Source organism: Falco rusticolus, chromosome 2 (genome assembly GCF_015220075.1).
Source record: "Falco rusticolus isolate bFalRus1 chromosome 2, bFalRus1.pri, whole genome shotgun sequence".
Lineage (NCBI taxonomy): Eukaryota > Metazoa > Chordata > Aves > Falconiformes > Falconidae > Falco > Falco rusticolus.
In genome coordinates this window covers 15,632,209-15,655,410 of record NC_051188.1, presented here as the reverse complement: position 1 = coordinate 15,655,410, position 23,202 = coordinate 15,632,209, and the positions used below count along the sequence as shown (strand labels likewise).

The following is a 23,202-nucleotide window of genomic DNA, read 5'->3' as shown; positions in this document are numbered from 1 at the left end:
ATGAAATTTCTTATATTATCTGTCGTGATAAAAAATAGTTAACATTTTCTGAGACACTGTTGCTGCAAAAGATCAATACATTAATTAAAAGTGTATACAGGGAAATAAACATGCATACATGAGCTTTTCTTTCACCGTTTCAAGTTCATCAAATTCTTTCTTTTTTTCCTTTATGATCTGAGCACTTTTCTCAAGCACATCTTGATCATCTGTTTCAATGACATCATCACTTGGCTTTAGCTGATCCCAACGAGCTTTAAACTTTTCCAGGTCTTGAAGATATATATTAATACGTGAAATCACATTCCCCTTCATCATTTCAATCTGTAAAGTAAGACTTAAAATTAAATCCTTTCAACGGTTTGTAACTACAACTATGATCGAAATCAAAGTAGCAACTTAAAACTTGATCAGAACTTGGTAACTACAACTTGATCAAAATCAAACTCAAAAAACTTCTTGTGTAATACCCTAAAAACCAGTTCATCTTTATTCTGTTGTTCTTGTTTTTTTTAAAAGGGGCACTTTGGGTTTTTTAAATATGCTGGTATTTAAGACCTGTTCATTTGGCACATGCTACTCATTTAGCCTGCACCTTATGGCACATAGAAAAATTGTTATATCTATGTAGCATACTGATATCTTCAGTAGAACTGCAAATTAGTTCAGCAATTTGCCTATGGACTGGAATTACAGGACTGCACATAGTTCAATAAAGTTCTATGAAAAGAAAACAAACATCAATACTAAAAATATGATAAAGTAATAAAAATGCTACTTTTTAACTGTTACCCTGTTTTCCTCAGTTAACCACTGCATTCATTAAGCTATCTCTCACCAAGAAATTGTTTGAGACAAAAGTACAATAACGTAACATTCACTTCAGCATCAGTTCAACTGAAGTTTCACCTAGTTACCCTCTAAACAGTTCAAGTATTCTTCCTTTAAGGGACCTCCCTCAACTCAGTATCATTGGTGTTAACACTGAACTAAGAACACTTAGGAATCTATTTAATCTAAGGAAAACGTATTTCTCCAGACCTATTCAAAATAATCTCAAAATTTTTAGGTAAAGTATTAAGCTTTCATTGTTACCTGTTCTGTAATCATAAGCTGATGGCTTTCCATCATTAATTCAAATTTATCCCATGTAGCTTTTAGGTTACTGATAGTGTCCAAGCCTGCACCAGCCACAGTTCGCAAAAGCTTGTTTTTATCTTCAGCCTCTTGAAACAGGAGGAAAATCTAAATTCAAACAGATTAAAGATATGTGTATGTAAAAATTCAGCAAATCCTGTTTACCCAAACTACAAACAAATACATTAGAATCAACTCTGTATGCACAGCTTATATGCTTATATACAGCTGCTTTTTTAATACTGTTTAATATTAAAACACTAGAAAAAATAATATCTGAGGTATTTAAAGAAATTCTAAATCTTGATCCTGACAAGTGAATGTTTACTATGAAACAGATAAGTGTCTCTTTATATATTGCAGAAATCCACAATCAGAATCAAGAACAGCAGCAGAACTGAATTAAGGAAATATGTATGTATGTGTGCTGGGTCTGGCTGGGATGGACTTAATTTTCTTCATAGCAGCTCATATGGTGCTATGTTTTGGATCTGTGACAAAACCAATACTGACAACACACTAATGTTTCACCTGTTGCTGAACAGTGTTTGCACAGCATCAGTGCTTCCCCCCGCCCATCCTCAGTGAATAGATTGGGGGTGTGCATGAAGTTGAAAGGGGACACAGCCAGGTAGATATATTCCATGCCACATAATGACATGCTTAGCAATAAAATGGGGTAGAGTGGGGTTTCGGTAGATTAGACATCTTTTCTTCAGGAACAGCCAGGGTATCAGTCAATCCATGTTCTATATTTTCTTTCTCTCTTACTTCACTTATTGAACTACTTTGATATCAATCCATGAAGTTTCTCGCTTTCACGCTTCCCCTCCTCTTCTCCTGTCCCATCAGGGGTGGGGGAGGCTGTTCAAATGAGTGAGGAAGTGAGCAAACAGCTGTGCGATACTTAGCTGCCTACCAGGGTTAACCCACAAAAATACAGAATAACAAAAAGTAGGAATAGAGACACTTCAAATAAACAGAAATTTTATTCACATGAAAGAGCACTTTTTTTTTACCTGATAATGGGGAAAAAATCCAGGTTTTTTCCCACATACCAAATCAACCTATTTTTTTTTAAAAACAACTCTTTTAAACTCTGTAAGTCAGAAGAAACTGAAATAAACACATACAGTTTTACACATTTACCAAAATGTCCTGTTATGTATGTTTTCCTTTAAAAATTAAGAGGTGAAAACAGGCACTAATGCTAAGGCGAGATACTGTTCAGTAAGTTATAGAGAATTAACTCTCTTCAACATCTAACAATTCTCCAAGAGTTGCTACAAAATGTACTTATACCCAAACTAACACAGTCCTTCCTGAGTCAGCAGCCAAACAGTGAAACTGTTTGATAAATGACATGAAAGATAAAGATAAAACTAGATGTCTGTACATGGGCTTATCAAGTAGGCATCTAAAACTCCATTATCACCAAAGAGGATCGTTGAAACCAAGGTCTCAGTCATTTAATGACAGAGGCTTCCATCATTACTTGAGATCCCCTACTCTATCCCATCTGCCTTATATCCACCATCCCAAAAGAGTGGGTGTTACACGTGTCCTGTGTCATAGCAGCCAGCTCTTGTATGGAGCTCTCAGACATGCCAGGACACCCCCAAAACAGCAGACACCTATGTATAAACAACTACAGTAAGCTCTTAACTGAGCTAAGAAATCAGCTCAGGAGAATCAGCCACAAGGTATCTACTTTAGGGTGAAACGGACTGCTCTAGGCTACAGTTGATTGCATTCACTCAGAACTGGATTCAGTTTCTCACAAACCCTGTCTAGGGTCATTTGAGATGCCCTAGAGCACTTGCCTGGCCTCCAGTTGCAACTGGAAAGGTCGAGGCCTCCCAGAACTTCTCTGTTAGGTCTGCCAGTTTTCTGTGGATGTTGAATATACATCTCTGGGACTCTAGAACTGCATCTGTGAGCAACTGAACCAGACTTCTACTGAGTGTATTAACAGCACACACACTGCAGATGTGCACATATACACCCAAACTCAGATGCATTCGTTTACAACTGAATTCTTTTCTGCATAAATAGTGTCTGGTTGGGAGGAGTTAATAGGGCTTTTGTAGAATTCCACAATTCTGTAGAATCAGAGTTCTTTAAAGGCATCAGTAAGGGTATGGATGAAGGAAATTAAAATTATATATTCCAATTTGGATTCCAAAAAGCTTTTAAAACAAACCCTCACCAAAGGCTTTTAATGAAATCTAGTAACCTTGAGATAAGAACAAAGGTCCTTGCAGAAATAATTAATGAGATACAAAATAGAAAACAGAGATAGGAGGAAATTACCAGTTCCTGCAATAGGAAAAGGTCACCCATGGAGTTCTGTAGGTACCATGCTGAACTGCTCAAGGTGTTTATAAAAGAGTTGGAAATGGAGAGTAAGCTGTGAGATGACAAAGTTTACCGATGATACTGTTATTCCAGGCATTAAAACAGTTCACCTATGAAGAACTGCAGAATGAACTTAGAAGAAATAGTGACTGACAATACTGGTGACAAACAAAATTCAAGTAGATAACCATGAAGTGACATCTATGTGAAAAAATAAATTTCACACATACAAGTTGAGTTCTGAGGTAACAGCTGGAGCTCAGGACTGATAGCTTGGGGTTACAACAGCCAGTTTTACAAAAATGCCGGCTTAACGTGAGCAGTAGAAAGTAAATCAAATGTTAGAAGTCACAAGGATCAAAAAGAGAATAAAAGAGATAATACTGATATTTCATCATATAAATCAATGGTTTGTTTGTATCTTAAAAATTGTACAAAATTCCGTTCGTCCCACCGCAAAAGATTATTACAAAACTAGAAAAGACTTACTTAAGAGCAACAAGGATGATCACAGTTCTGAGTGGGCTTATGTATAAGGAAATATTAGGTGAAGTAAAACTCCTCAATTTAGAAAAGAGATGGCTGATACAGGACCCACCTAAGAAGAATAGGGGCTGATTGGTCCATATCTCTTCCAATGTAAGACTTAAATGGCGTAAAGTTAACAGATGGTGTGTAAGAGGTGAAAAAATAAAAGGAGGGAGTCCTTCATGTAACATGAAATCAATCTACACTTTACCAGAAGATATTCTGCATGTCAAATGTATTTGCTTTCAAGAGGAAACAAGGTAAGATTGTGGAAGAGAAATCCACCAAGTGTTACTATAGGCTCAGGAACGACATAAAACTCAAAAACATTCTGGTTGGAGGCTAGAAGTGTGGGAAAGCATCAGATATGCTACTCTGATTTTATATTTTCCCCTAGACACCCACTTTATTCTACTGCTGGATACAAAACACTGTGCTAACCCTATATGGCCACTGCATGTTCTAAACTAGTTATATTAAATATCAGTTTCCATACTAAAAAGGAATTACATTTTTTGATAGCTGTTTTTCTGGATATGATGAAATAGTATCTTACCCCTTCTTTTCGTTCATGTAGGTTTAAATATTTTACATTGTCTGCTGCTATTTCCTCCACAGTCTGGGGCCTAATCACTAGTGTTTCCATGGCATCAGTGAGAAATGAAGAAACATCACTTAGGTGAGCTATATAAAGATGGAAAACAAAGTTATCATCGAGAAAATATTTGAATAAATGTACAAATCACAAATGTACTGCGATACAACATTGTCATAACATATGACAATATGCACAAAGCATTTGCTTAAAAAATTGCAGACCCCAATCTTATATGCTGCTTCAAAAAAACCTGCACGTTTGTATTTACATGTAGCTTTTTTAATGTAATTCACTCTATTCAGTGTATGATTTAGACTACAAGTATAAGAGCCCCTTCTGAGAATTAAACATAAATACTCAAGGTATTTATTTATACACTTTCAAAATCTGTATATGTAGGTCTTTTTTGGGTAAATGGAGAAAACCAAGATGTTAAAGTTGCTTTGGGGGTTTGGGTATGAAGTTTCTTTTGTTGGTTTTGTTTGGGTTTTTTTTAAGAAACTGACTAACTAAAGCCACCTTGCTTTAAATATTGAAAAGATTCCCAAACAAAAGCCTGATTAAGGTATAATGATGTATTTTCCTACCAAGGTACATCTTTTTGGTACTGAGAAAGGAGCTGTACAATTCCAGGGAATAATACATCTTCCAGGAAACAATCTTTCAGGCTATGGAAATAATTCACTTCCTGCACAATTCCTGTTCTGTGTTTCCTGTGCTGATCGTTACATTTAAAGCACAAAGCACTGGTACTTCTCATCATCTACACCTTACTCCATTTTGCCTACCTGCTCCAGATACAGAAATATATACACCCAAAAATAGGGAAATAATTTGCACTCTTTAATACTCTGTATTTTGACAATCTAAGTGACAAGTAACTCTATGGAATAACTCTAAATTATTTAAGACTCTTCATGAAGTATTTCAATTTGTGAAATAAAAACCAAATAATATTTTTAAATTATATTTCATGATGCCTCCTTCCATTACCCTCAAATGCCCAAGACATTTGCCTCCCTCAAACATTAAAGGAATTTTCCTCCCTGAAATAATAAAGTATTTTTATTTCAGACAAAAGAAAAAAGAATAATGTTCATATGTATTCTACAACTGGAACAGATGTGGCCAGAATAAGTGAATGGGAAAGATGCATATGGACATCAAGGGATCTTAGGTTAGGCCTGTTGTGAAAAATAGTAACAGATTACTTTCTCTGCATGGTGATTTCTGCAGCTCACTGTGCCCAAGAGTAAAACATTTCTTAAAAGGAGTATTTACATTAACAGAAATGTCCCCAACTACAACAGAAACAAAAAAATAATACTCATTAAAATTATTTACCTTGAATAGATTTTCTCAAAGAAATGACAAGAACGTCATACAACTTCTGGATGAAATCATCAACTACATTTTTCACAGGATTGCAATTAACAGTTATACAATCTATCTTGATGGTGCTTCAAGACAAAAGATTAAAAAATAGCAAATATTCAGTAGTACACTTAGGTGTCAATATCTCCAAGATCTACATATATCTATAGGCTACAAAATCAGGGTAAACTAGTAAGACACAAACCCCCTCATAATGCTACAAATAAAAGTAAGGTTTTATTGGGAAAATTACTCACAGTATTGAAATAATTATAACCACTGCATACATATGCAGTTTTGTGGAGACTAAGGTCTCTGCTCTGCTCCTTCAAATAATTAGAAAATTGCTTGATTTTATATAACCAATGTCACTGAATTCAAAAGGAGTATTTCTATACTTAAGTAGAAAATATTTTAATTCTTTGTACAGTCATGTCTTTAAATCTCTAATTTCCATGAGTATTTAGCAATCCAAGCTTCAATAGCCCTAAGAAGATAAGAAAAGCTATAGTGAGTCGTTTCAAGGCCCCATATCTAATATCTCACAGTGACCATAAGTAGATACCTAAAGAACACCAAAAAAAGGGCTACCTTATTTGATACTTTCCTGAGTATCCTCCCTCAACACCAATTATTTTCACCTCCTGGCCACTTCATAGCCACGTGTGATTCCTGGCTATAAGACACGTCAGCCAATTTCTGTTCACCCCAGCCTGTCCCTGAACTCACGAAAATCTGTAGTTCTCAGAACATCACTTAGCCAACAAGCTCTACCAGTCCATCCTCCTGCATGAAATGTCACCTCTTCCTTGTTCTGAACATTGATTCCTATCAGTTTCATTTGAGAACTCTAACCACACAATATACTAAATTTCATGTGAATATCTGTAAGAATTAAAGCTAAGGTAGCATATCTTAAACTATAAGTTGTAAGAAGTAATCAAATATTTCAATACAGGAATTATTTAATGTATGAATATTTACTAAATCTGTTCCTAAATGCCACATATACTCCAGATATACAGGACTTAGCTAAAAGAATTGTTAAAATATCACCGTGTTTTGTAGTATTTCAGAATCAGCCCTAAATTTTGAGGGGGTTTCCCCATCATATAAAAAGGAAGAAATGAAGTTTTCAGAGAAGGCTGTGCAGATGAAAGGGAATAAGCATCTAGAAATAAAACTGAAAAACAAAAATCTAAACATTTAAAAAGTACATCAATAGTTTAAAACCACTTCAAATTCTATCTGTATCTCCACATAAAAGTATTTCTTTGAGTATTTCTATTTTACTTTTACCTTTAAAGTATCAGGTAGAATACATTATTCAAACAAAAGAATAGAATTACACTATACCTTGGAAGGCGTTCTGCTTCTTTCCCTCTCATTTTTAATGCTTTGAAGTTTTTTTCCCAGTCCTGTTTGCTAGAAAGATTTGTCTTCACCAGAGTATCAACATCTACTTGGCCAATTACGATCCATTCCTTTTCAACATTATTTTTGATTTCATGGAAAAGAAATATTTTCCAGACTAAAAAACTATAATAATGTCTTCAAGCTATATTCTCTAACTTTTGTGCTCCTACTTGTGCTCCTACAATTACCTACAGATTATCTTAGTGCAAAAATCAGGAGATATAAAATGATTTGACATATTCATACATTTAAGGATAATCAAAACAGATATTGAATAAGAGTAAAAAAACAGCTCTAATACTGTAGTTTAGATTCTAAGTTTCAATGGGAACTGTACATATGATTCAAGTTAGGTATGTGCTTAAGTGGTTGGCTTAATGTGAATGGACTTACTAAGCTTTTGCTTATATGCCTTGCAAAAAAGGACAATAAAGCACAAATGTCACTGTTTAGTTACTTCTAGAATGTCTGAAGCCTAAACTGATACAAATCTATGGGGGGAAAAAAAAAGCATGAGTCAAGTATTGAAAATACCTTGAACAGATTAGAAACGTCTGTCAGCCTTCTGAACAAATCCTCTGCTTTACTGAAAGCAGTCAGAAATCCATTTGCATTTCTTTCAGTCATATGAGTGAATATAGACTCTTCCTCTGCTTCACTTACACCCCTAAACTGATTTGGAATGGAAATGAATCTCTTCATTTCTCTGTAATATCTAGCTCGTACTTCTTCAAAAGGAGGTCTGAATTGCAACCGGCCTTGCCTAAAAAGTGAAACAAATCATACAAAACCTATTATTTGAATGTAATCTGAGCCAGAATATTTTCTTAATAGGAAAAAAGAAAATATCTTACTTGAATGTTAGATCAATATTTATTTCTGGTAAATTTTCATTGAGTGCTTCTAAGCCCATTTGATATTGATGCTCCAGAGCTTTGTAAAGTTGATGGTTCCAGTGCTGTCTCCAAGCTTTCATATCACATGATTTGAAACCCTAAAATTTAACAATGTTTATTTTTATTTTATTTTATTCCTCAAACTATAAGCTGGAACTGAGCACAGTACAATGCCTGAAAACCAGGATTTTAGTAAAGTTCAACGAAGTACCACACATCGCTGGAACAGGTTCCACAAGGAAGTGGTCAAGGCACCAAGCCTGCCAGAGTTCAAGGAGCATCTGGACAACGCTCTTAGTCATATGGTTTAGTTTTAAGTAGTCCTGTGAGAAGCAACAAGTTGGACTTGATGATCCTTTTGGGTCCCTCCTAACTCAAGATATTCTGTGATTCTATGACCAGTTTGAATATTAAGAAGATCTAGAGCTATTATTTATTTCAAATTAATATAGGAATAAAAGAAAAATATTCAAATCAACCCAGTCTCTATGGCAGTTCAGCATAAGAAATTCACTGAAATTCATTACCTATTGATTTACTATGAGATTCTTCAAGGTTACTCTGCAATGCACGAGACTCTGCTAGAAATAAGATACAGAGCTGGCTGAATGACAGATCTAAACCTGTATCATACCCTTTGTTTTCTTATAATATATAAGCTACCTTTTAAAAGAGTATTTCAGAAAATTCTTGTGTGTTTCCACAGATCAACATTAACTAATAAGTAGATATAAGATTTTATCTTAAGGAATTCAGCTTTTCATTGGAATCTGCTACATTGCGCTGTAAGAATATGTAAAGCCGTACCATAACACTCAAGCCTGTAAATGGTCACTTCTAAGCCATCCAGGGATTTCCAAAAGGGCAACAAAAGGTAAAGAAATTGGAAACTTCCAGCTTATTAGGCTCTCATCTTATGTAATCGGATAGAGATTTTTCAGCCAGAGATTTGGAGGTGGTCCAGGGTTGCTTCAGGAAGCTACACAGTTCAAGGTCTGCCCTACAATTCAAGGCTCGCCAGAGGAACTCTTTCAACAGAAAGATTCCAGAGATGAAGAAAACCTGAAATTGTCTCAATTAAGCCTTAAGACAATTATAAATAGGGTTCTTAAAGAAATATGTAAAATCTTGATAACAGTAGCAGTAAGACTACACCATCTTGTAATTTTGGATGGTAAAAACAGGATACACTTGGTTAAGTTTTATCTCTTTTATTCAAGGGTAAAAAAAAAAAAAAGTGACTGAATAGAATTTAGTTAATTTTCCTCATAAAATATTCTGTAGTACCAAAACAATTTTCAACCAGATGTTAAAGCTAATATAGACTATTAATTTTGACAAAGTATACTGACTTCAAGATAAAAATTTGCAGACTACATTTCAAAAGAAATTACAAACCTAAAGCTAAATCTATGCACTCACTTATTACCCATATTATCTTCAGAAAATGGAAAAAATTGCAAGAAAAATACAGAAAAAATACTGCATTTATTTGACTGTTTATTTGACCATTATTGCTGAAGGCTATAGAAAAAATTAAACTGACTTGAATGCTAACTCAAAATAGCTTAGGTGATAGCAAGATCACCTAGTTAATTCAATAAGATGATATTTTTAATCAAAATCTTTTTCATCTTACCCAATGATCTTAAGAGTCTTTTCCAACTTAAACAATTCTGTGATACTATTCTAAAAGTTGACAGTAAAAAAGTGAACAAATAAAAATGTGGCTTTTAAATTACTTTAGGCAGAAATGCATCTTAATTCTAGATTTTATACGTATGTTCTATTCTGCCTGGGGATCACTCACGTCTGTACCAATTCCTTTATTCTACCTTGCATTAATGGCTCAGACACAACTGATATACATGACCTACGGTTTTCCCATTTCTTCATCTAACCCCTGTCATCTGACCAACTGTTGTTCCCCCATTACTACTATGTCATTAAAAAAATTATCCTTTTTATCCTCATCTGAGGTTTTACCTCACATCTGGCATCATCTAGTACACAGTCAGTTCTCCTGAGCTACCTAGTAATTCCTTAATGAAAATTAATTCAATCGTGCTATGTTTCAGTCTCAAATCTTGATTACTGTTGAAAAGTCAAATGTACACAGTCTGCAATATGATCGTGAAAACCTGCCTGTGACTCGAGGCTCGCAAAACCAGTTCTGAGCTCCTGGAGTCCATCCTTCCAACGCTGCTGCTGTCGAAGTAGATCAATATTCATGAGCGATACAACCTGTCAGAAGAATTTTAAAGGATAATAAACATATTTATCACCACTTAAATGAAAGAAAGGGTAAAGTAAGCTATAAGAGACGTGATTTCAGTTTCACCTGGAAAACATACCTTTTCGATGAAATTTGTGTGCCACTTCCTTAGTTTTCTATTTTCAGTGGAAAGCCGTTCAGCAGCAGCTTGGAGTTTTTGGATATAAGCTTCCAGTTCTCTAGGATTCTCCCATGTTATTTGAGCTTTTCCTCCAGGACCAGATTTTGAATGCTTGAAAAACATACAAACTTTGTAAGATTTTATGACAAATACAGCCCACCGGCTAGCATACAGGACACAATAATAGGAGAAATATGGTTTTACTCCTAGTAAAAATAGAGTACCTGCCTCTCACTACTGCACTAGAGACATAATAATGTGGCAAGTCACAGATGGCATATTATAGCTACAGCGACACACTGGGAAAGGATTAATGCCAGACTCTTAACAGAGCTTGAAATAAATTCACTGACGTTGAGACTCCTGCCCCACACACATAAAAAGATACCTCAAGCTAGGATGACACCTTAAACTCCTCCCTTCCTCTTTGGCCTGCACAGACCAAAACCCAAAATGTGACGCTTACAATTGCTATCCAACTTCGCCTGTTTAAAATGAAATAATTTTTTTTTAATTATACTGTGAAATATTGACTCATCAGCAACTTCGGGCAGTTCCATTTCTCTGAGCTTTTTATCAAGATTCTGGGGGGTTTATGCATTTTGCTAAGTTTACAGCAGAAAATCAGAAGGCAAAAGCATCTGAAGTTCCACAGCTGGACCTATTCTAAAAGATGTAGGGCAGAAATCATATCAAATAGGAGATTACGTTGTGGTTTTGAACATTTCTGCACCATCACTGTCTTAGAGTCTGCACACTAAAGGAACCTGTGGCATAATCTGCAGCCAGCCCAAGAAAAATTTAAAAGACAATTTGGGAACTTTTGCCAGGACATTTTTGAACCTACAGTTTGGTCTTGAGTCTCCACCATTCTGTTTGAAGTAATCCCAACCCCAAACATCCCTTTCTTTCAGCCCTGCTCCTATATTCCATCTTGCAAAATGGTTCTCAGGAGTGAATTTCCAATTGTTTCTGTAATGCTTGCTCTGGAGGCATCATTTTATTGCCCAGTACAGATTTTATAGACATGTTATGATTCTCACATTGTAAGGGTGTTGGAAGAGGATGGAGTGCTTCAAACTGATCGAAACCAATAAACTGAAATTCATTATATAAATGTTTCTCCAGACAGAAAAAGAGATAAAGTATTAAAAAACTGTAGATAGTACTATCATTTTTAAGTTCATATTGCCCCTTCAAAGGAGAAAAATGAAAATAAATTGCTCTAAATTCCTTAAAAGACTCTAAAATTTCTATAAGTATAATGAAATTCCTAGCAATTGCAAAAAAAAAAAACCCAAAACAACTCTTCTCAGAGCAACTATATTATGTCTGATCATCAACCCTCTGTAACAAACTGCAGACATAGACCAATAATCAGGTAGATCCACAGATTCTTTGTTCTTAACCTAAAACAGAAACAATCTGCTTTCAACCTGCCCAAAACATGAATTAGAAGTATTCAAGATAATTATAAAATCCATAGCAAAACAGTGAAACCATTCCTTAATACTAATTTATCTCCAGAATAAAGTATATGATATTTTTACTAAAATAGACCAAAATAATACTATTTAGAACCATTGATACAGGAGTTATTTTCCCAACTATTAAAGAATTGACCATGCTGTGGTTCAAGTTTCAGTTCAAAGACTAAAAATAATCCCTGAGAGAGCATATTACTCTAATATCCAAAGTAAAAATGAGTAAGCAGCTGTTTAGATGACAACATATTAAAAAAAAAAAGCAAGCCTATGGATTTCATTAGATGCTAATTAAACAGATGCTATTACTTGTACGGGAAGGCTGCAGGTAAAAAGTTCAGCAATAAATACAGAAAAAGCAGCACAGAATATGCACAAGTATCCTTAGAACTCAAAATACAAAGAGAAGGGAATTCTTTCACCTTAATTATCTGTTCAAATGCTAAAGCAGATTGTAACATCATTGGTTTCTGACTTTCAATCATTTGTTGATCGATAGAATTATAAAAATGCGCCACCTGTAAAAGTGGAGAGATTAAAGTAACAGATAAAAATATTTATAGGCCAATAAATGTAATGCAGGATATTTCTGAAAGTATTGCCCAATCAATACCATTAAGAAATGAGAATTAACTACACTAGTAAAATGTTTACAAAGATAAAGTACCTATGTAACGCTAACGTGATCCCATTTTCTTGTAGTGATGAATACTAATGGCAAAACAGATGGCTACTTACACATTTCAGGTGATTATACTTCACCTTAAGTGAATTAGGTTCAGTCAATAATTTATTATAAGTGGAACACTTTCACTATTTTATGCAAATGTAGACATCTAGTGCCATTTCAGAGGCCTTCAAGTATCTACGACATCCACCAGGATATGACACAAGATCTAAAAAACATCTGCCTACTTCCAGATTGGCAGCTGGTGTAAAAGGGATACCCTACAACTCTGTTTAGTTGTCCATATATAGACATCTAGTGCCTTTTGAGATAAGTAAGGTTTCCACTTTGGCACCTGTCAATGATCCAGATGCATGGCTATCTTGTAGGTCTTGTGTCATCTCTGCCTTAGCTGTGCAGATATCCGAGATACCAATGACACCTCAATGTGAAACTGAATTAAGCCTGTGTATCTACATAAGAATTTTTATCAATATAAACATATCTATTGTTGCATCTTAGACTAACAGAAGAAAACTTGACATTGTCTTTCACCTGAAATATAAGCCAAATAAAAACTTATGCAGCATTAAGTCCTATCTAAAAGTAATCCCCAAATAACCAAAACCACACTTCCATTAAAATACTTATTATTCTAAATTGAAAACTAGCAAAGGTGAAAAAAAGCTGGTCCATTTTATGACATTTTCATTCAGTTATAATAATCAGAAACTGAGACTAAAACCAGGAATCAATCAATTAATTGTCTTATTTTTGTATATTCATACAATACCTTCACATGGCTTTAATACCACAATTCATTTGGTTTCAAAAGACACCTTCCAAAATTGCAAAGCATTTCTTTACTTCTGTTTTAAGGACTTAGCTAATTTGTTCAAGAAACAAGTCACTTTCGTACAGACAAACACAGCAAAAAGCTTAACCACACAGTCAGAAAAGATAACAGTCTAGAAAAGTTCTACTACTAAAACTGGTAAGTCAGAACAGGAAGTTATCATGGCATTTAATCTTATACCTGTTTGAGGATGACCGCCTGCTTACAGAACTTTTGTGCAGTGTTTGCAACATGCTGTATTTTAGCTGGTATAGCAAAACCAAGCGCTGATAGCTGGCGTACTTCTCTTAGGAGAGTCACTAAACGATCTGAATAAAGTATGTTCAATGTTCCAGAAATGTGATCCAACTCCATTACAGGACTATTATCTTGGATGCTAAACCAAAATCAAATAAAACATATTAATTAATATAATTTGATATTGATCCTTTCTTTAGGTGCATTTTATAATACTATAATAAACACTTGTAAAAACCTCATTGTCCTTCTATTAAGTTTTTCTATGTTCATTAATGTTTTAATTTACTCAGAAATTATTCCAGTAACCTTTTACTTAATTCAAAGCCAGTGACAACGAGAAGAAATGAATAATGCCTACTGGTTTTCTCACAAAGTGTTTTCTGGCTTGTTACAACAGTTAACATGTAACTCACAGCTAGGCAGTATTTCTCAAATACGCTGAATCCATCATACTCTCTCACGCAGGCACTTTACAGGCCCTAGCCTTCAGCACTGCAAAGGGAAGAAATTCTCTGAGGGAATCAGTCCAAGAACCAGGACTCGGAACAGTGGAACATTTTGGTATACACAATCAGATGCTAACGAAAACATCAGCCTATCTTTTAGATTTTACTCCAATATTTTTTCCCTACTGTAGTAATGCTTCTACCACCATCCTTCTAGGCTTCTTTCATAAAAACTTCAGCTTTACTCATTTTTTCACTTTTTTCTCATCTTTTTCTAGTTCCCATATCCATTGCATTGCCCTTTGCAGTGAACTACCTATTTTATTTTCCTATTAATTACTCTCTTCACATCTTTTAAACGATAAATGATAAAATTCTATGGTACTAAGAAATTAGATGCCTATTGTATATTGGAGTGCCGAATCTGCTTATTTCTTACAGTCTAGTGTTTTTCACAAAATAAAAGCTTACACATAACTATCAACTCCTGCATCCTCTAAAACTCGGACAAACTTTTTTCCAAAGAAAGTTTGCAACACTCGGAGATGCAGACTGAAGCTATGTGGCCATTAAATTAGGAAAAATAATTCTTAAGATATATTTTAATAGCCCTTAAAGTAATTTCATTATTTTGGGGAACACAATTCATGAGGTTTAAATTGGTTTTCTTAGCCTTCTTTCACCTGCTTTATTTAGACTGCAGCATTTCTTATAATTAACAGTTCATTTGTTACTCTACATGTCCCATCTGTATACCACAGCTGTACTCTAATCTCAACTGGTTTCTAGACATTATGACTATTACAATGGATAACAACTAGTGAAAACATGCAAACCAAACATGTCTTTCATTCCAGGTGTTAATAGAAACTGCAAGATGACTTACTAACACTGTCCTGTACACCTCACCTTATCAACCAAGCCTGGCAGGATGATGAAATTATACTAAACTCTTCCATTTTGTTTCTCCACTCAGTCTCAACTCTGTAAATTTTTTTCTTTCGTCAAATTCTATTCAATAACACACTACAGATTTCAGCGTAAACATTACTTAAACAAGAATGTACTTACCAAAGTCCTGACTTGGGATTTGATAATTCTGACTGGATATTCCTAGACCAATCATCAAATTGGTCTTGTTCATATATTTTCAACTGTTCCAGAAAAGAATCTGCACTTCGATGAAAAGTTTGAAATCCAGGCAAGTCAGACAAAAGAGCCTCTGCCAGCTTGACAGCATCATCCACCTTAAACACAATCACAAAGAAAAGCTTAACTTCCCCGTATTCAATCAGAGAAGAAAAATCACCACAATAAAAATCAGTATTACAAAACATCCAAGCAGGATTAAAAAATGGGGGGGGGGGGGGGGGGGGGGGAAGAAGTTAATCCAGATGTCCAACTTCGTATTATAGTAAATTGAGTCTGAATAAGTTGTCCACCAGTATTATGATACCCCAGAGCATCCCACCTGGTCTTTAATCTCCATAAAGATACAGATCTCCCATGTGCCCGTTGTTATATCTATAAGATCCAATGCCAACACTCAAAGGCATTTCAAATGGGATTTCACACCCACATGTGGACAAATTAATCAAAATCCTAGTCAATACAATCAGTGGAGATTTGAGAGCAATTAAAAATTTAGCACAGTCTTAAGGAGACACCTAACTGACACACAACAGCTGAACTGAACTGCTCTCTAAGCCTTCAGCAGACCCAGCAGAAGAAAGAATTGTGAAACCTGCGCTGCAGCTGTTCTCTCTGCAGGACACGTTAACACCGCCACACTCCCTCACATTCAGCTGAAATGGGCCCTTGAGATTTCTGCAAATCACAGGTGAATGCAGATAAAAAAATACTGGGCTAACAGTTATTCTGGGAAAGTACCTTCTATTCTCATTCAAATCTACAGTTATTGTAAATGGCGCTTATGTTTACAGAAAACATTTTACTTTTCACTAGTCAATACTTTCCAAAAAGAATTCCAGGGTTTCCAACTGAAGCATAAATGCAAACTAAAGCAACTAACATAAGTTAAAATAGAGTCAAATATGTTTTAAACTCATTCTGTTGTAAAAGAACTCAAAATTGTTTGACATTAACTATTACTACAGTCTCTGTAGTAAATTCCCTGGCAGACACTGACTCAAAAAAGTACTGCCAGAGTCCCTTTAATGTCAAGGGCATACTACACAGCTCAGTAATAACAAGCGAGAATTAGGATGTCAGAATCTGGCTATCTTTAAATCTTAAATACAATTTAAGAAGCCCAGAGGAGGGCTAATAAGATGATCAGAGGCTGGAGCACCTCTCCTATGAAGCCAGGCTGAGAGAGTTGGGGTTGTTCAGCCTGGAGAAGAGAAGGCTCCAGGGAGACCTTACAGCAGCCTGACAGTGCCTAACGGGGATTTATAAGACAGGTGGGGACAGACTTTGTAGTAAAGTATGTTGCAATAGGACAAGGGGTAATGGTTTTAATCTAAAAGAGAATAGATTTAGCTTAGATATGCGGAAAAAATTCTTTACTGTGAGGGTTGCAAAACACTGGCACAGGTTGCCCAGAGCAGCTGTGGCTGCCCCATCCCTGGCAGTGCTCAAGGCCAGGCTGGATGGGCTGTGAGCAACCTGGTCTGGTGGAAGGTGTCCCTGCCCGTGGCAGGGAGGTTGGAATTAGGATGATCTTTAATGTCCCTTCCAACCCAAACCATTCTATGCGTTCATAATTTTGAAATGCAAACTGGAAGGTAAAATTTATTAAAACATCCTCTCAGAATTCTGGTGTTTTGTTTGTTTGCTTTTTTAAAAAAAATTAATTCATACAAGCACGCAGTTCAGTGTATTACAAAAAGACTGTCTTCTGGGTCAGTTAATAAAATTCAACTTAGCAAGAGGCACCACTGACAAGGAATCTTGCTTATAGGACTCTTGGGAAGTCCACTATTTTTCTGTGGAGAACTGCCCACAAAAATCTCGAGTACCATGTTTTACATTCCATGATTATACTGTGTCTAAACAGTAACAAAATCCGTTACCTTCAGCTCCAGCTGCCGTACCCATACAATATTATTGACAACTTCAGAAAGGTTTTTGGCTGCCAGCGGTCCAGAAACATCACCAGGAACACCATGGCATCGAGTTTCAAAGTCTGTCCGATTGTCTAACAAAAGCAAAAGATTCATGTTAGACCAGAAATCTAGTAGAACAAGCTTAAAATCATTATTGTACTTATAAGAATATACTAGGAATATTAACATAATTCTAAAAGTAAATAAAGAATTCTAATACAAAATAATATTCTAATATAAAAAAATTAATTAAATACTTCTAAATCCATTTTTACCTTTGACATAATCTTGAAGTCTTGCTAGCAGTGTTTCCCTTTCAAAAAGCAATTCTTTGCTTATATTTGGATGCTTTATCAGTTCCTTATACTTCTGGAATGTTTGAAGAAGCTGGAATTTGAAGTTTAAAAAGTTATCTCTTTTTCCTGAAAAAAAATTAAACATGTTCTGACACTGCTTGTTAGTGCTGTTCAGAAGTGCTGTCTTTGGCCCCAAGTAGTTATTCCTGTGTTCTAAACCAACTACTTAAAATTCTTTACTTAAAATTCTTTAGGAAAGCTTTCAGACTACAAAAATATCCATACCTGCTGAGGATTGTCGTGAATTTCTGAAATAAATTTCTTCATTTTGCTTGCTATTTTTTGTTCCGCTGGTGCAATAATTCTTTCATACTGAGAGACTGCTGCTTTCCATAATGGCTAGAAATAATGAGTCCGTATGTTAGTTTAGGACTATCCATACAAACCATAAAAAGTCACAGAAAGAATGAATAAATTAAAAATAAACATTATACCTCTGTGTAAGGATTATAGTGTACAGGATTTAGGCCAGCAAAGGGTTCAAACACTTGGGCAAGATGTAAAGCATTTTGTTCTCCAGCTGGCAAAAAGAATGTAAGTTTTTCATGCAGTGTTCTAACAGTTAACACCTATAACAGAAAAAAATATGTTATATATCCAACATATTTTTTACATAAAACTTATATATAGATGCAAAAAGCACAAGTGGCACATCCCATTCCTCCCCTTTTTACAATAAACTTTTGAAAGGCTCAAGCAAACATGGATTATGGAACACTATTTGACTCTATAAAAGGCTATGAAAGTGTTTTAATTCCCTTTTTTACCTTAAAACGATGCAGTTTAATTCTGTGTCTAATGAAATAAAAACTTACAATTCAAATCTCTACCTCATCAAGTCGTTTGCCAAGTCTGGCTAACGATTCGGGGAAATATTTTTCATTTTTCCATGGATGTAGAGTATAATGTTGCCACAGTTGTCCAGTTAGGTATTCACAAGCTGACACCCATTGCTCACAAATCAAGATGCCAGCCTTTAGATTTTCTTTAACACTGTGAAAAGCATCTTCCCACAGATTCAAAGCTGCTAATTTTCTCTGAACATATCTACCTAATGAACCACCTAGAAAACAAAAAAGTATCCAAAAGCAGTATGTTATGTTTGTTTAAAATAACTCCTTTAAACAATACACCATATTCCAAACACATTTTTAAAAAATTAGTGTAATGTCTTGATTTCAAACCGCACAAATGTATCAGTAACTGATGATTTTGTTTCAGATTCAACAAATCTCTTAAACATCTCCAAGTTAAACTGAGGTTGGTCTAACATCAGAAGCTGATGGATTTGGATTCTGGCATCCACACAAAAGCACCAGCAATAATAGCAGTAGCTGGCTGCTCCCAGCAATCCTTCCCCTCATGCACAGCCACATCTGGCAGCAGCAGATAAACTCACTGCTTGATGCCTGTCCCAGAACGTGGGACTGCTGTTGAGAGAACGAGAAGCAACCTCTCCGCATCTCCTGCTCTCGCTTCCACATAGATTGAATCAACCTTCAAGTGGGGGGTTATGTAAATAAATTTTCTTCTGCCAGAGAAAGACAAGGAGTCAAACAGAAGCTAGACAAATCCAGACCACAGACTGAAAGGTCCATCTTAGTGTTATTAATTATCATCTTCCCAAGTAAAGCACGTGTGCAGGCATCTACCAGAACTGACTGAATTATTGGATACTATAAGGGAAATAATACTGATGGAACATAATTACAAGAGGAAAGCATCTTAATGCTTTAGGTTATCACTGGTGCCTTTAGGAGGAAGAAGATCTCTGCTCAAGGATCATTCTACTTTTTCTCAACTGTTTATTTCATAAAAACTGCATAAAGGTTTACCTATTACATCCAAGAGATTATGCATGCGTGGCTGTGAATAAGGATCATGTTCTGTTTGTCTCCACACACCATCAACAGTATCCTTAGTAGTCTCCACCAAATCCACAACTTCAAATAATGAGAGACTATCCAAGTTGTAATAATCCTAGGAAAAAAATATCCTTAATACAGTAACTTTGCAACTAGTATTGTAGAAACATTTATACTTTTCTGAAGCTGGCAATTGCTATAGTTTCCTAAACTTTCCTAAGTTTCTTGCTTAACAGAACGTGGCATAATCCTTTCAAAAAACAAGCATTTGCATACGTTTATTCATGTCAAGGATGCATTGATATCTGAAGTGCTATTAAAGCAAGAACTTTACAGGTGCCAAAAATTTTGCATGATAGCATTCGTTATTATCCATCTTCATTTTCAGTTTTCCTTTATATGATTTTATGAGTCAATTTCTAGTTCACAAACTGTAGCATACTGTTGTATTTCTGCAGCAGCTCTTAGTATTCAATGATTAAATCTGCTCCCAATTAAATGCTGGCATTCACCTCCACCATTGTCACTAGAAACTACATGAATGTCATTTAAAGTAAAATTCTGCCTAAAAAAAAACACCCTAAATATTTAAATATTTGAAAAAAGTGTACATATGCTGACATATATTTCATGAGTATTTTTACTAGTTTACAAATACATCACTAATCACACAAAAGAAAACATACTTTTGCAATGTCCTCAAATAGGTCTTTAAAATGAGCAGCTCTCTCTTTAGTACACCATTTACTTCCATGATGAGCACATTCTATCCAGAACTGAAATTCATCTGTTGGTGTAAGTATAGCTGCAAATAATAATGGGAAATGTTTAAATATGAAATACACAAATGGTCACAAAATATTTTCAGTCAGAACATACCTCCTAAAGAAAATTTTTACTATATCATTATGCAACTATCCTTCAACTTCTGAGTCTGCCTAGATGGAGGGCCAAGTTCATACCAAGAGACCACAGTTTAGCATCACTGATTCCAATCTACTCACCACAACCTGTTCAGTTTCACACTCTGCAGTCACTGGAATAATGAAGACTGAAAACGTGGAAACAAATTATTTATTCCTAATTTAAAATTAACTGTGAAAGATGTAACTGCAAAACAAACCTCGTACATCATCTTCACTGAATTTTGTTCCTGTGTAATTAGGATCTGATCTTCTGAGAACAGTACTCAAGCCAGCTTCAAGCTCACTTAAAAGTTTCTGGAGTTTGGGATCCAATGTTTTACTCCATCTCTCATCCTGCAATGAAAGTTTCAAAAACTGTCAGTCACAGGATAGAAAGACTATCGTTTTCCTCCCACTAATCTTAAAAAAACAAAAAATTATTTAGATTAGTGGCAGTAACCAACCACACAGCGGGACAACGTAACAATTTTTCTTGAAGTCAAGGAAAAGGACTTCATTTTTTTTTTACTTAATTCAGAATAATACTGTAAAAAAAATTTAGCACGAACTCAAAAGTCCGTTGTTTGGTCTATAAAGGCACTCTGAAAATGTGTTCAAAATTCTTTATTAATGAATTCTTTTAAGTTAAATTTGAAATCTACTTCTAAAGTAGAATCTGGAAATTGTTGGAATCAAATATTAGAAGTGATCATGTTTTTCTGAAATTATTTTATTGATATTATGACATAAAAGATACTAAAAATACTTAAAATGCTGAAACCCTGCTTTTTCAGTTTATGTAATACAGCCATAGTTGTTGGTTTTGACAACAAAACCCACAAGGGAAATATATTCTTTAACAGAACAGACTCAGAACATTGAAAAAAAGCAAACCTATGAAAAATGTAGCTGTATAAATAAATCTAGAGTCTAGCACATCCATCTGCCACACATTAAAGAATCAAAGTTTTCATTGTACAGACCTATGCATATATCAATGTGTATATATATATGTGTGTGTAAAATAAAAATATCTAAAATAAGAAAACCACTCAAGATGGGAATTACTGGTGGAAAGGAGGTAAGGAGATGGTGTCTCCATTAACCACCACTGCCCAGTGGTGTATTCCACATTTCTAGTTCAGACATATGTATGACTAGATTCCTCGTCCCATCCTTAATGATAGGAGGTGAAGTACCTTCTTTAACTTAGAAATTAGAACTACCATCTATTATTTAAGCTCTTAAAATATTTTATTTTAAAAACATAAAATATTTATCTCAGAATAGTTAACACACTATAGAATTTCAGTGTTTCAATATAAAACTACAGAACATTTAAACCGGTATATTGCTCACCTTCAGTAATACTGGTGCAAAAACTTGTCGTACAGCTTGATAAAGGGTGTTAATTGGTGAATCTAGCATAGATGACACAAGAATATTACTATGAAGATTATCTTCAGTAATTACATCAGGTCGCAGCTTAAAGAACACCAACACATTATTCTTTGATTCAGTAGCTTCAATCACTTCAATCTGTAATAATCAAGAAGACAGGATTTGTTTAGAAAACTTCATTGACTGAATATTATACTGAATTTATGTACACCATTTACACAAATTATTTTCATTAAAAAAAAAATAAAATATGTCACTCCCTATGGGCTCTGATAAAATTCTGGTAGTATCTAATTTGCACAGAAAATGAAAACATTTATTATACTCATTCCTAAGTTCATAGGAACCTGAATTCCAACATCAAATACGTAATGGCTTTTTCATTATAAATATCTGTACACACCATAACTACTTGCACTGTTTTGATTTTGAAAACTTCACTTACCACTTTCTGGGGACAAACCAGAAACTCCATCTTGTGCCTAGAGAAAACTAAGCATGAAGTCTCTCTTTTTTTATTGCATTTTTATGCTACATAACCTTGGGAATATTTTTCCAAATATTCATTATTGTTCTCCTGAGTCTGTAAATACATAACTCTACTGCAATTCGTAAATTTCTCAAGCACAGAGAAAGGCATGCTGCTTCATCACTGAAATCATAAGTTGTAACACGACTCTTGTTTTCTTCAAAGTCCAACTTATGGGTAAATTTCCAAAAACTGACATTAAATCAATCATATAATTTAAACTATTTGTGGCTGAGGAGAATTCATAAAACAGGAGAACATTATTAAACATTTGATAAAATAACAGCAAAAAGATACACTAGCTGAAATCCCAAATTAGGTGCAATTGTAAACATCTGTGATCTTTTTTTCCCTATTAAAAGGAACAGAGGGCTAGTAAAGAAAGCTTTCAGTTTCACTGGATGGTATCAGAATTACTTTTTTATCCAGACTTTAGCCCAATGCCTACATTGTTTCACTGAGACAACAGGTACACATTATAGCCCCCATATGCATTTTTCCCACAGCTGCTGATGGTGGCTTTGCATGTTAGAGAGTGGCTTAGCAGCACACCCCAAAAAACCGGTACACACAAATATTCACTCTTGCATGAATATAGCACGCGCTAGAACTTCACCGAGCACCCAGAGGATTACACAAGGAGGTATGTAAGTTTCTGGTCGCCATAGCAGTTTGTATGGTA

The 23,202-nt window shown here is 35.0% G+C and overlaps 1 protein-coding gene across 2 annotated transcripts in view; it reads right to left on the bottom strand.

Moving 5' to 3' along the window:
- The window catches only part of DYNC2H1 (dynein cytoplasmic 2 heavy chain 1), a 176,490-nt gene that overhangs the window by 152,440 nt on the left and 848 nt on the right, over positions 1 to 23,202 (bottom strand). For both annotated transcript variants that reach the window (XM_037375820.1, XM_037375819.1), the window contains exons 2-22: positions 21,950 to 22,129; positions 20,809 to 20,944; positions 20,372 to 20,490; positions 19,656 to 19,800; positions 18,651 to 18,883; positions 18,255 to 18,389; positions 18,046 to 18,159; positions 17,740 to 17,851; positions 17,432 to 17,556; positions 15,468 to 15,643; positions 13,891 to 14,086; positions 12,610 to 12,705; positions 10,662 to 10,814; positions 10,453 to 10,551; positions 8,266 to 8,405; positions 7,946 to 8,174; positions 7,352 to 7,479; positions 5,966 to 6,081; positions 4,580 to 4,707; positions 1,096 to 1,245; positions 119 to 324 (exon numbers count right to left, since the gene is read on the bottom strand). In XM_037375820.1, coding sequence (XP_037231717.1) covers positions 119 to 324; positions 1,096 to 1,245; positions 4,580 to 4,707; positions 5,966 to 6,081; positions 7,352 to 7,479; positions 7,946 to 8,174; positions 8,266 to 8,405; positions 10,453 to 10,551; positions 10,662 to 10,814; positions 12,610 to 12,705; positions 13,891 to 14,086; positions 15,468 to 15,643; positions 17,432 to 17,556; positions 17,740 to 17,851; positions 18,046 to 18,159; positions 18,255 to 18,389; positions 18,651 to 18,883; positions 19,656 to 19,800; positions 20,372 to 20,490; positions 20,809 to 20,944; positions 21,950 to 22,129 — 3,116 coding nt within the window. The remainder of the gene's footprint in view (positions 1 to 118; positions 325 to 1,095; positions 1,246 to 4,579; positions 4,708 to 5,965; positions 6,082 to 7,351; positions 7,480 to 7,945; positions 8,175 to 8,265; positions 8,406 to 10,452; positions 10,552 to 10,661; positions 10,815 to 12,609; positions 12,706 to 13,890; positions 14,087 to 15,467; positions 15,644 to 17,431; positions 17,557 to 17,739; positions 17,852 to 18,045; positions 18,160 to 18,254; positions 18,390 to 18,650; positions 18,884 to 19,655; positions 19,801 to 20,371; positions 20,491 to 20,808; positions 20,945 to 21,949; positions 22,130 to 23,202) is intronic.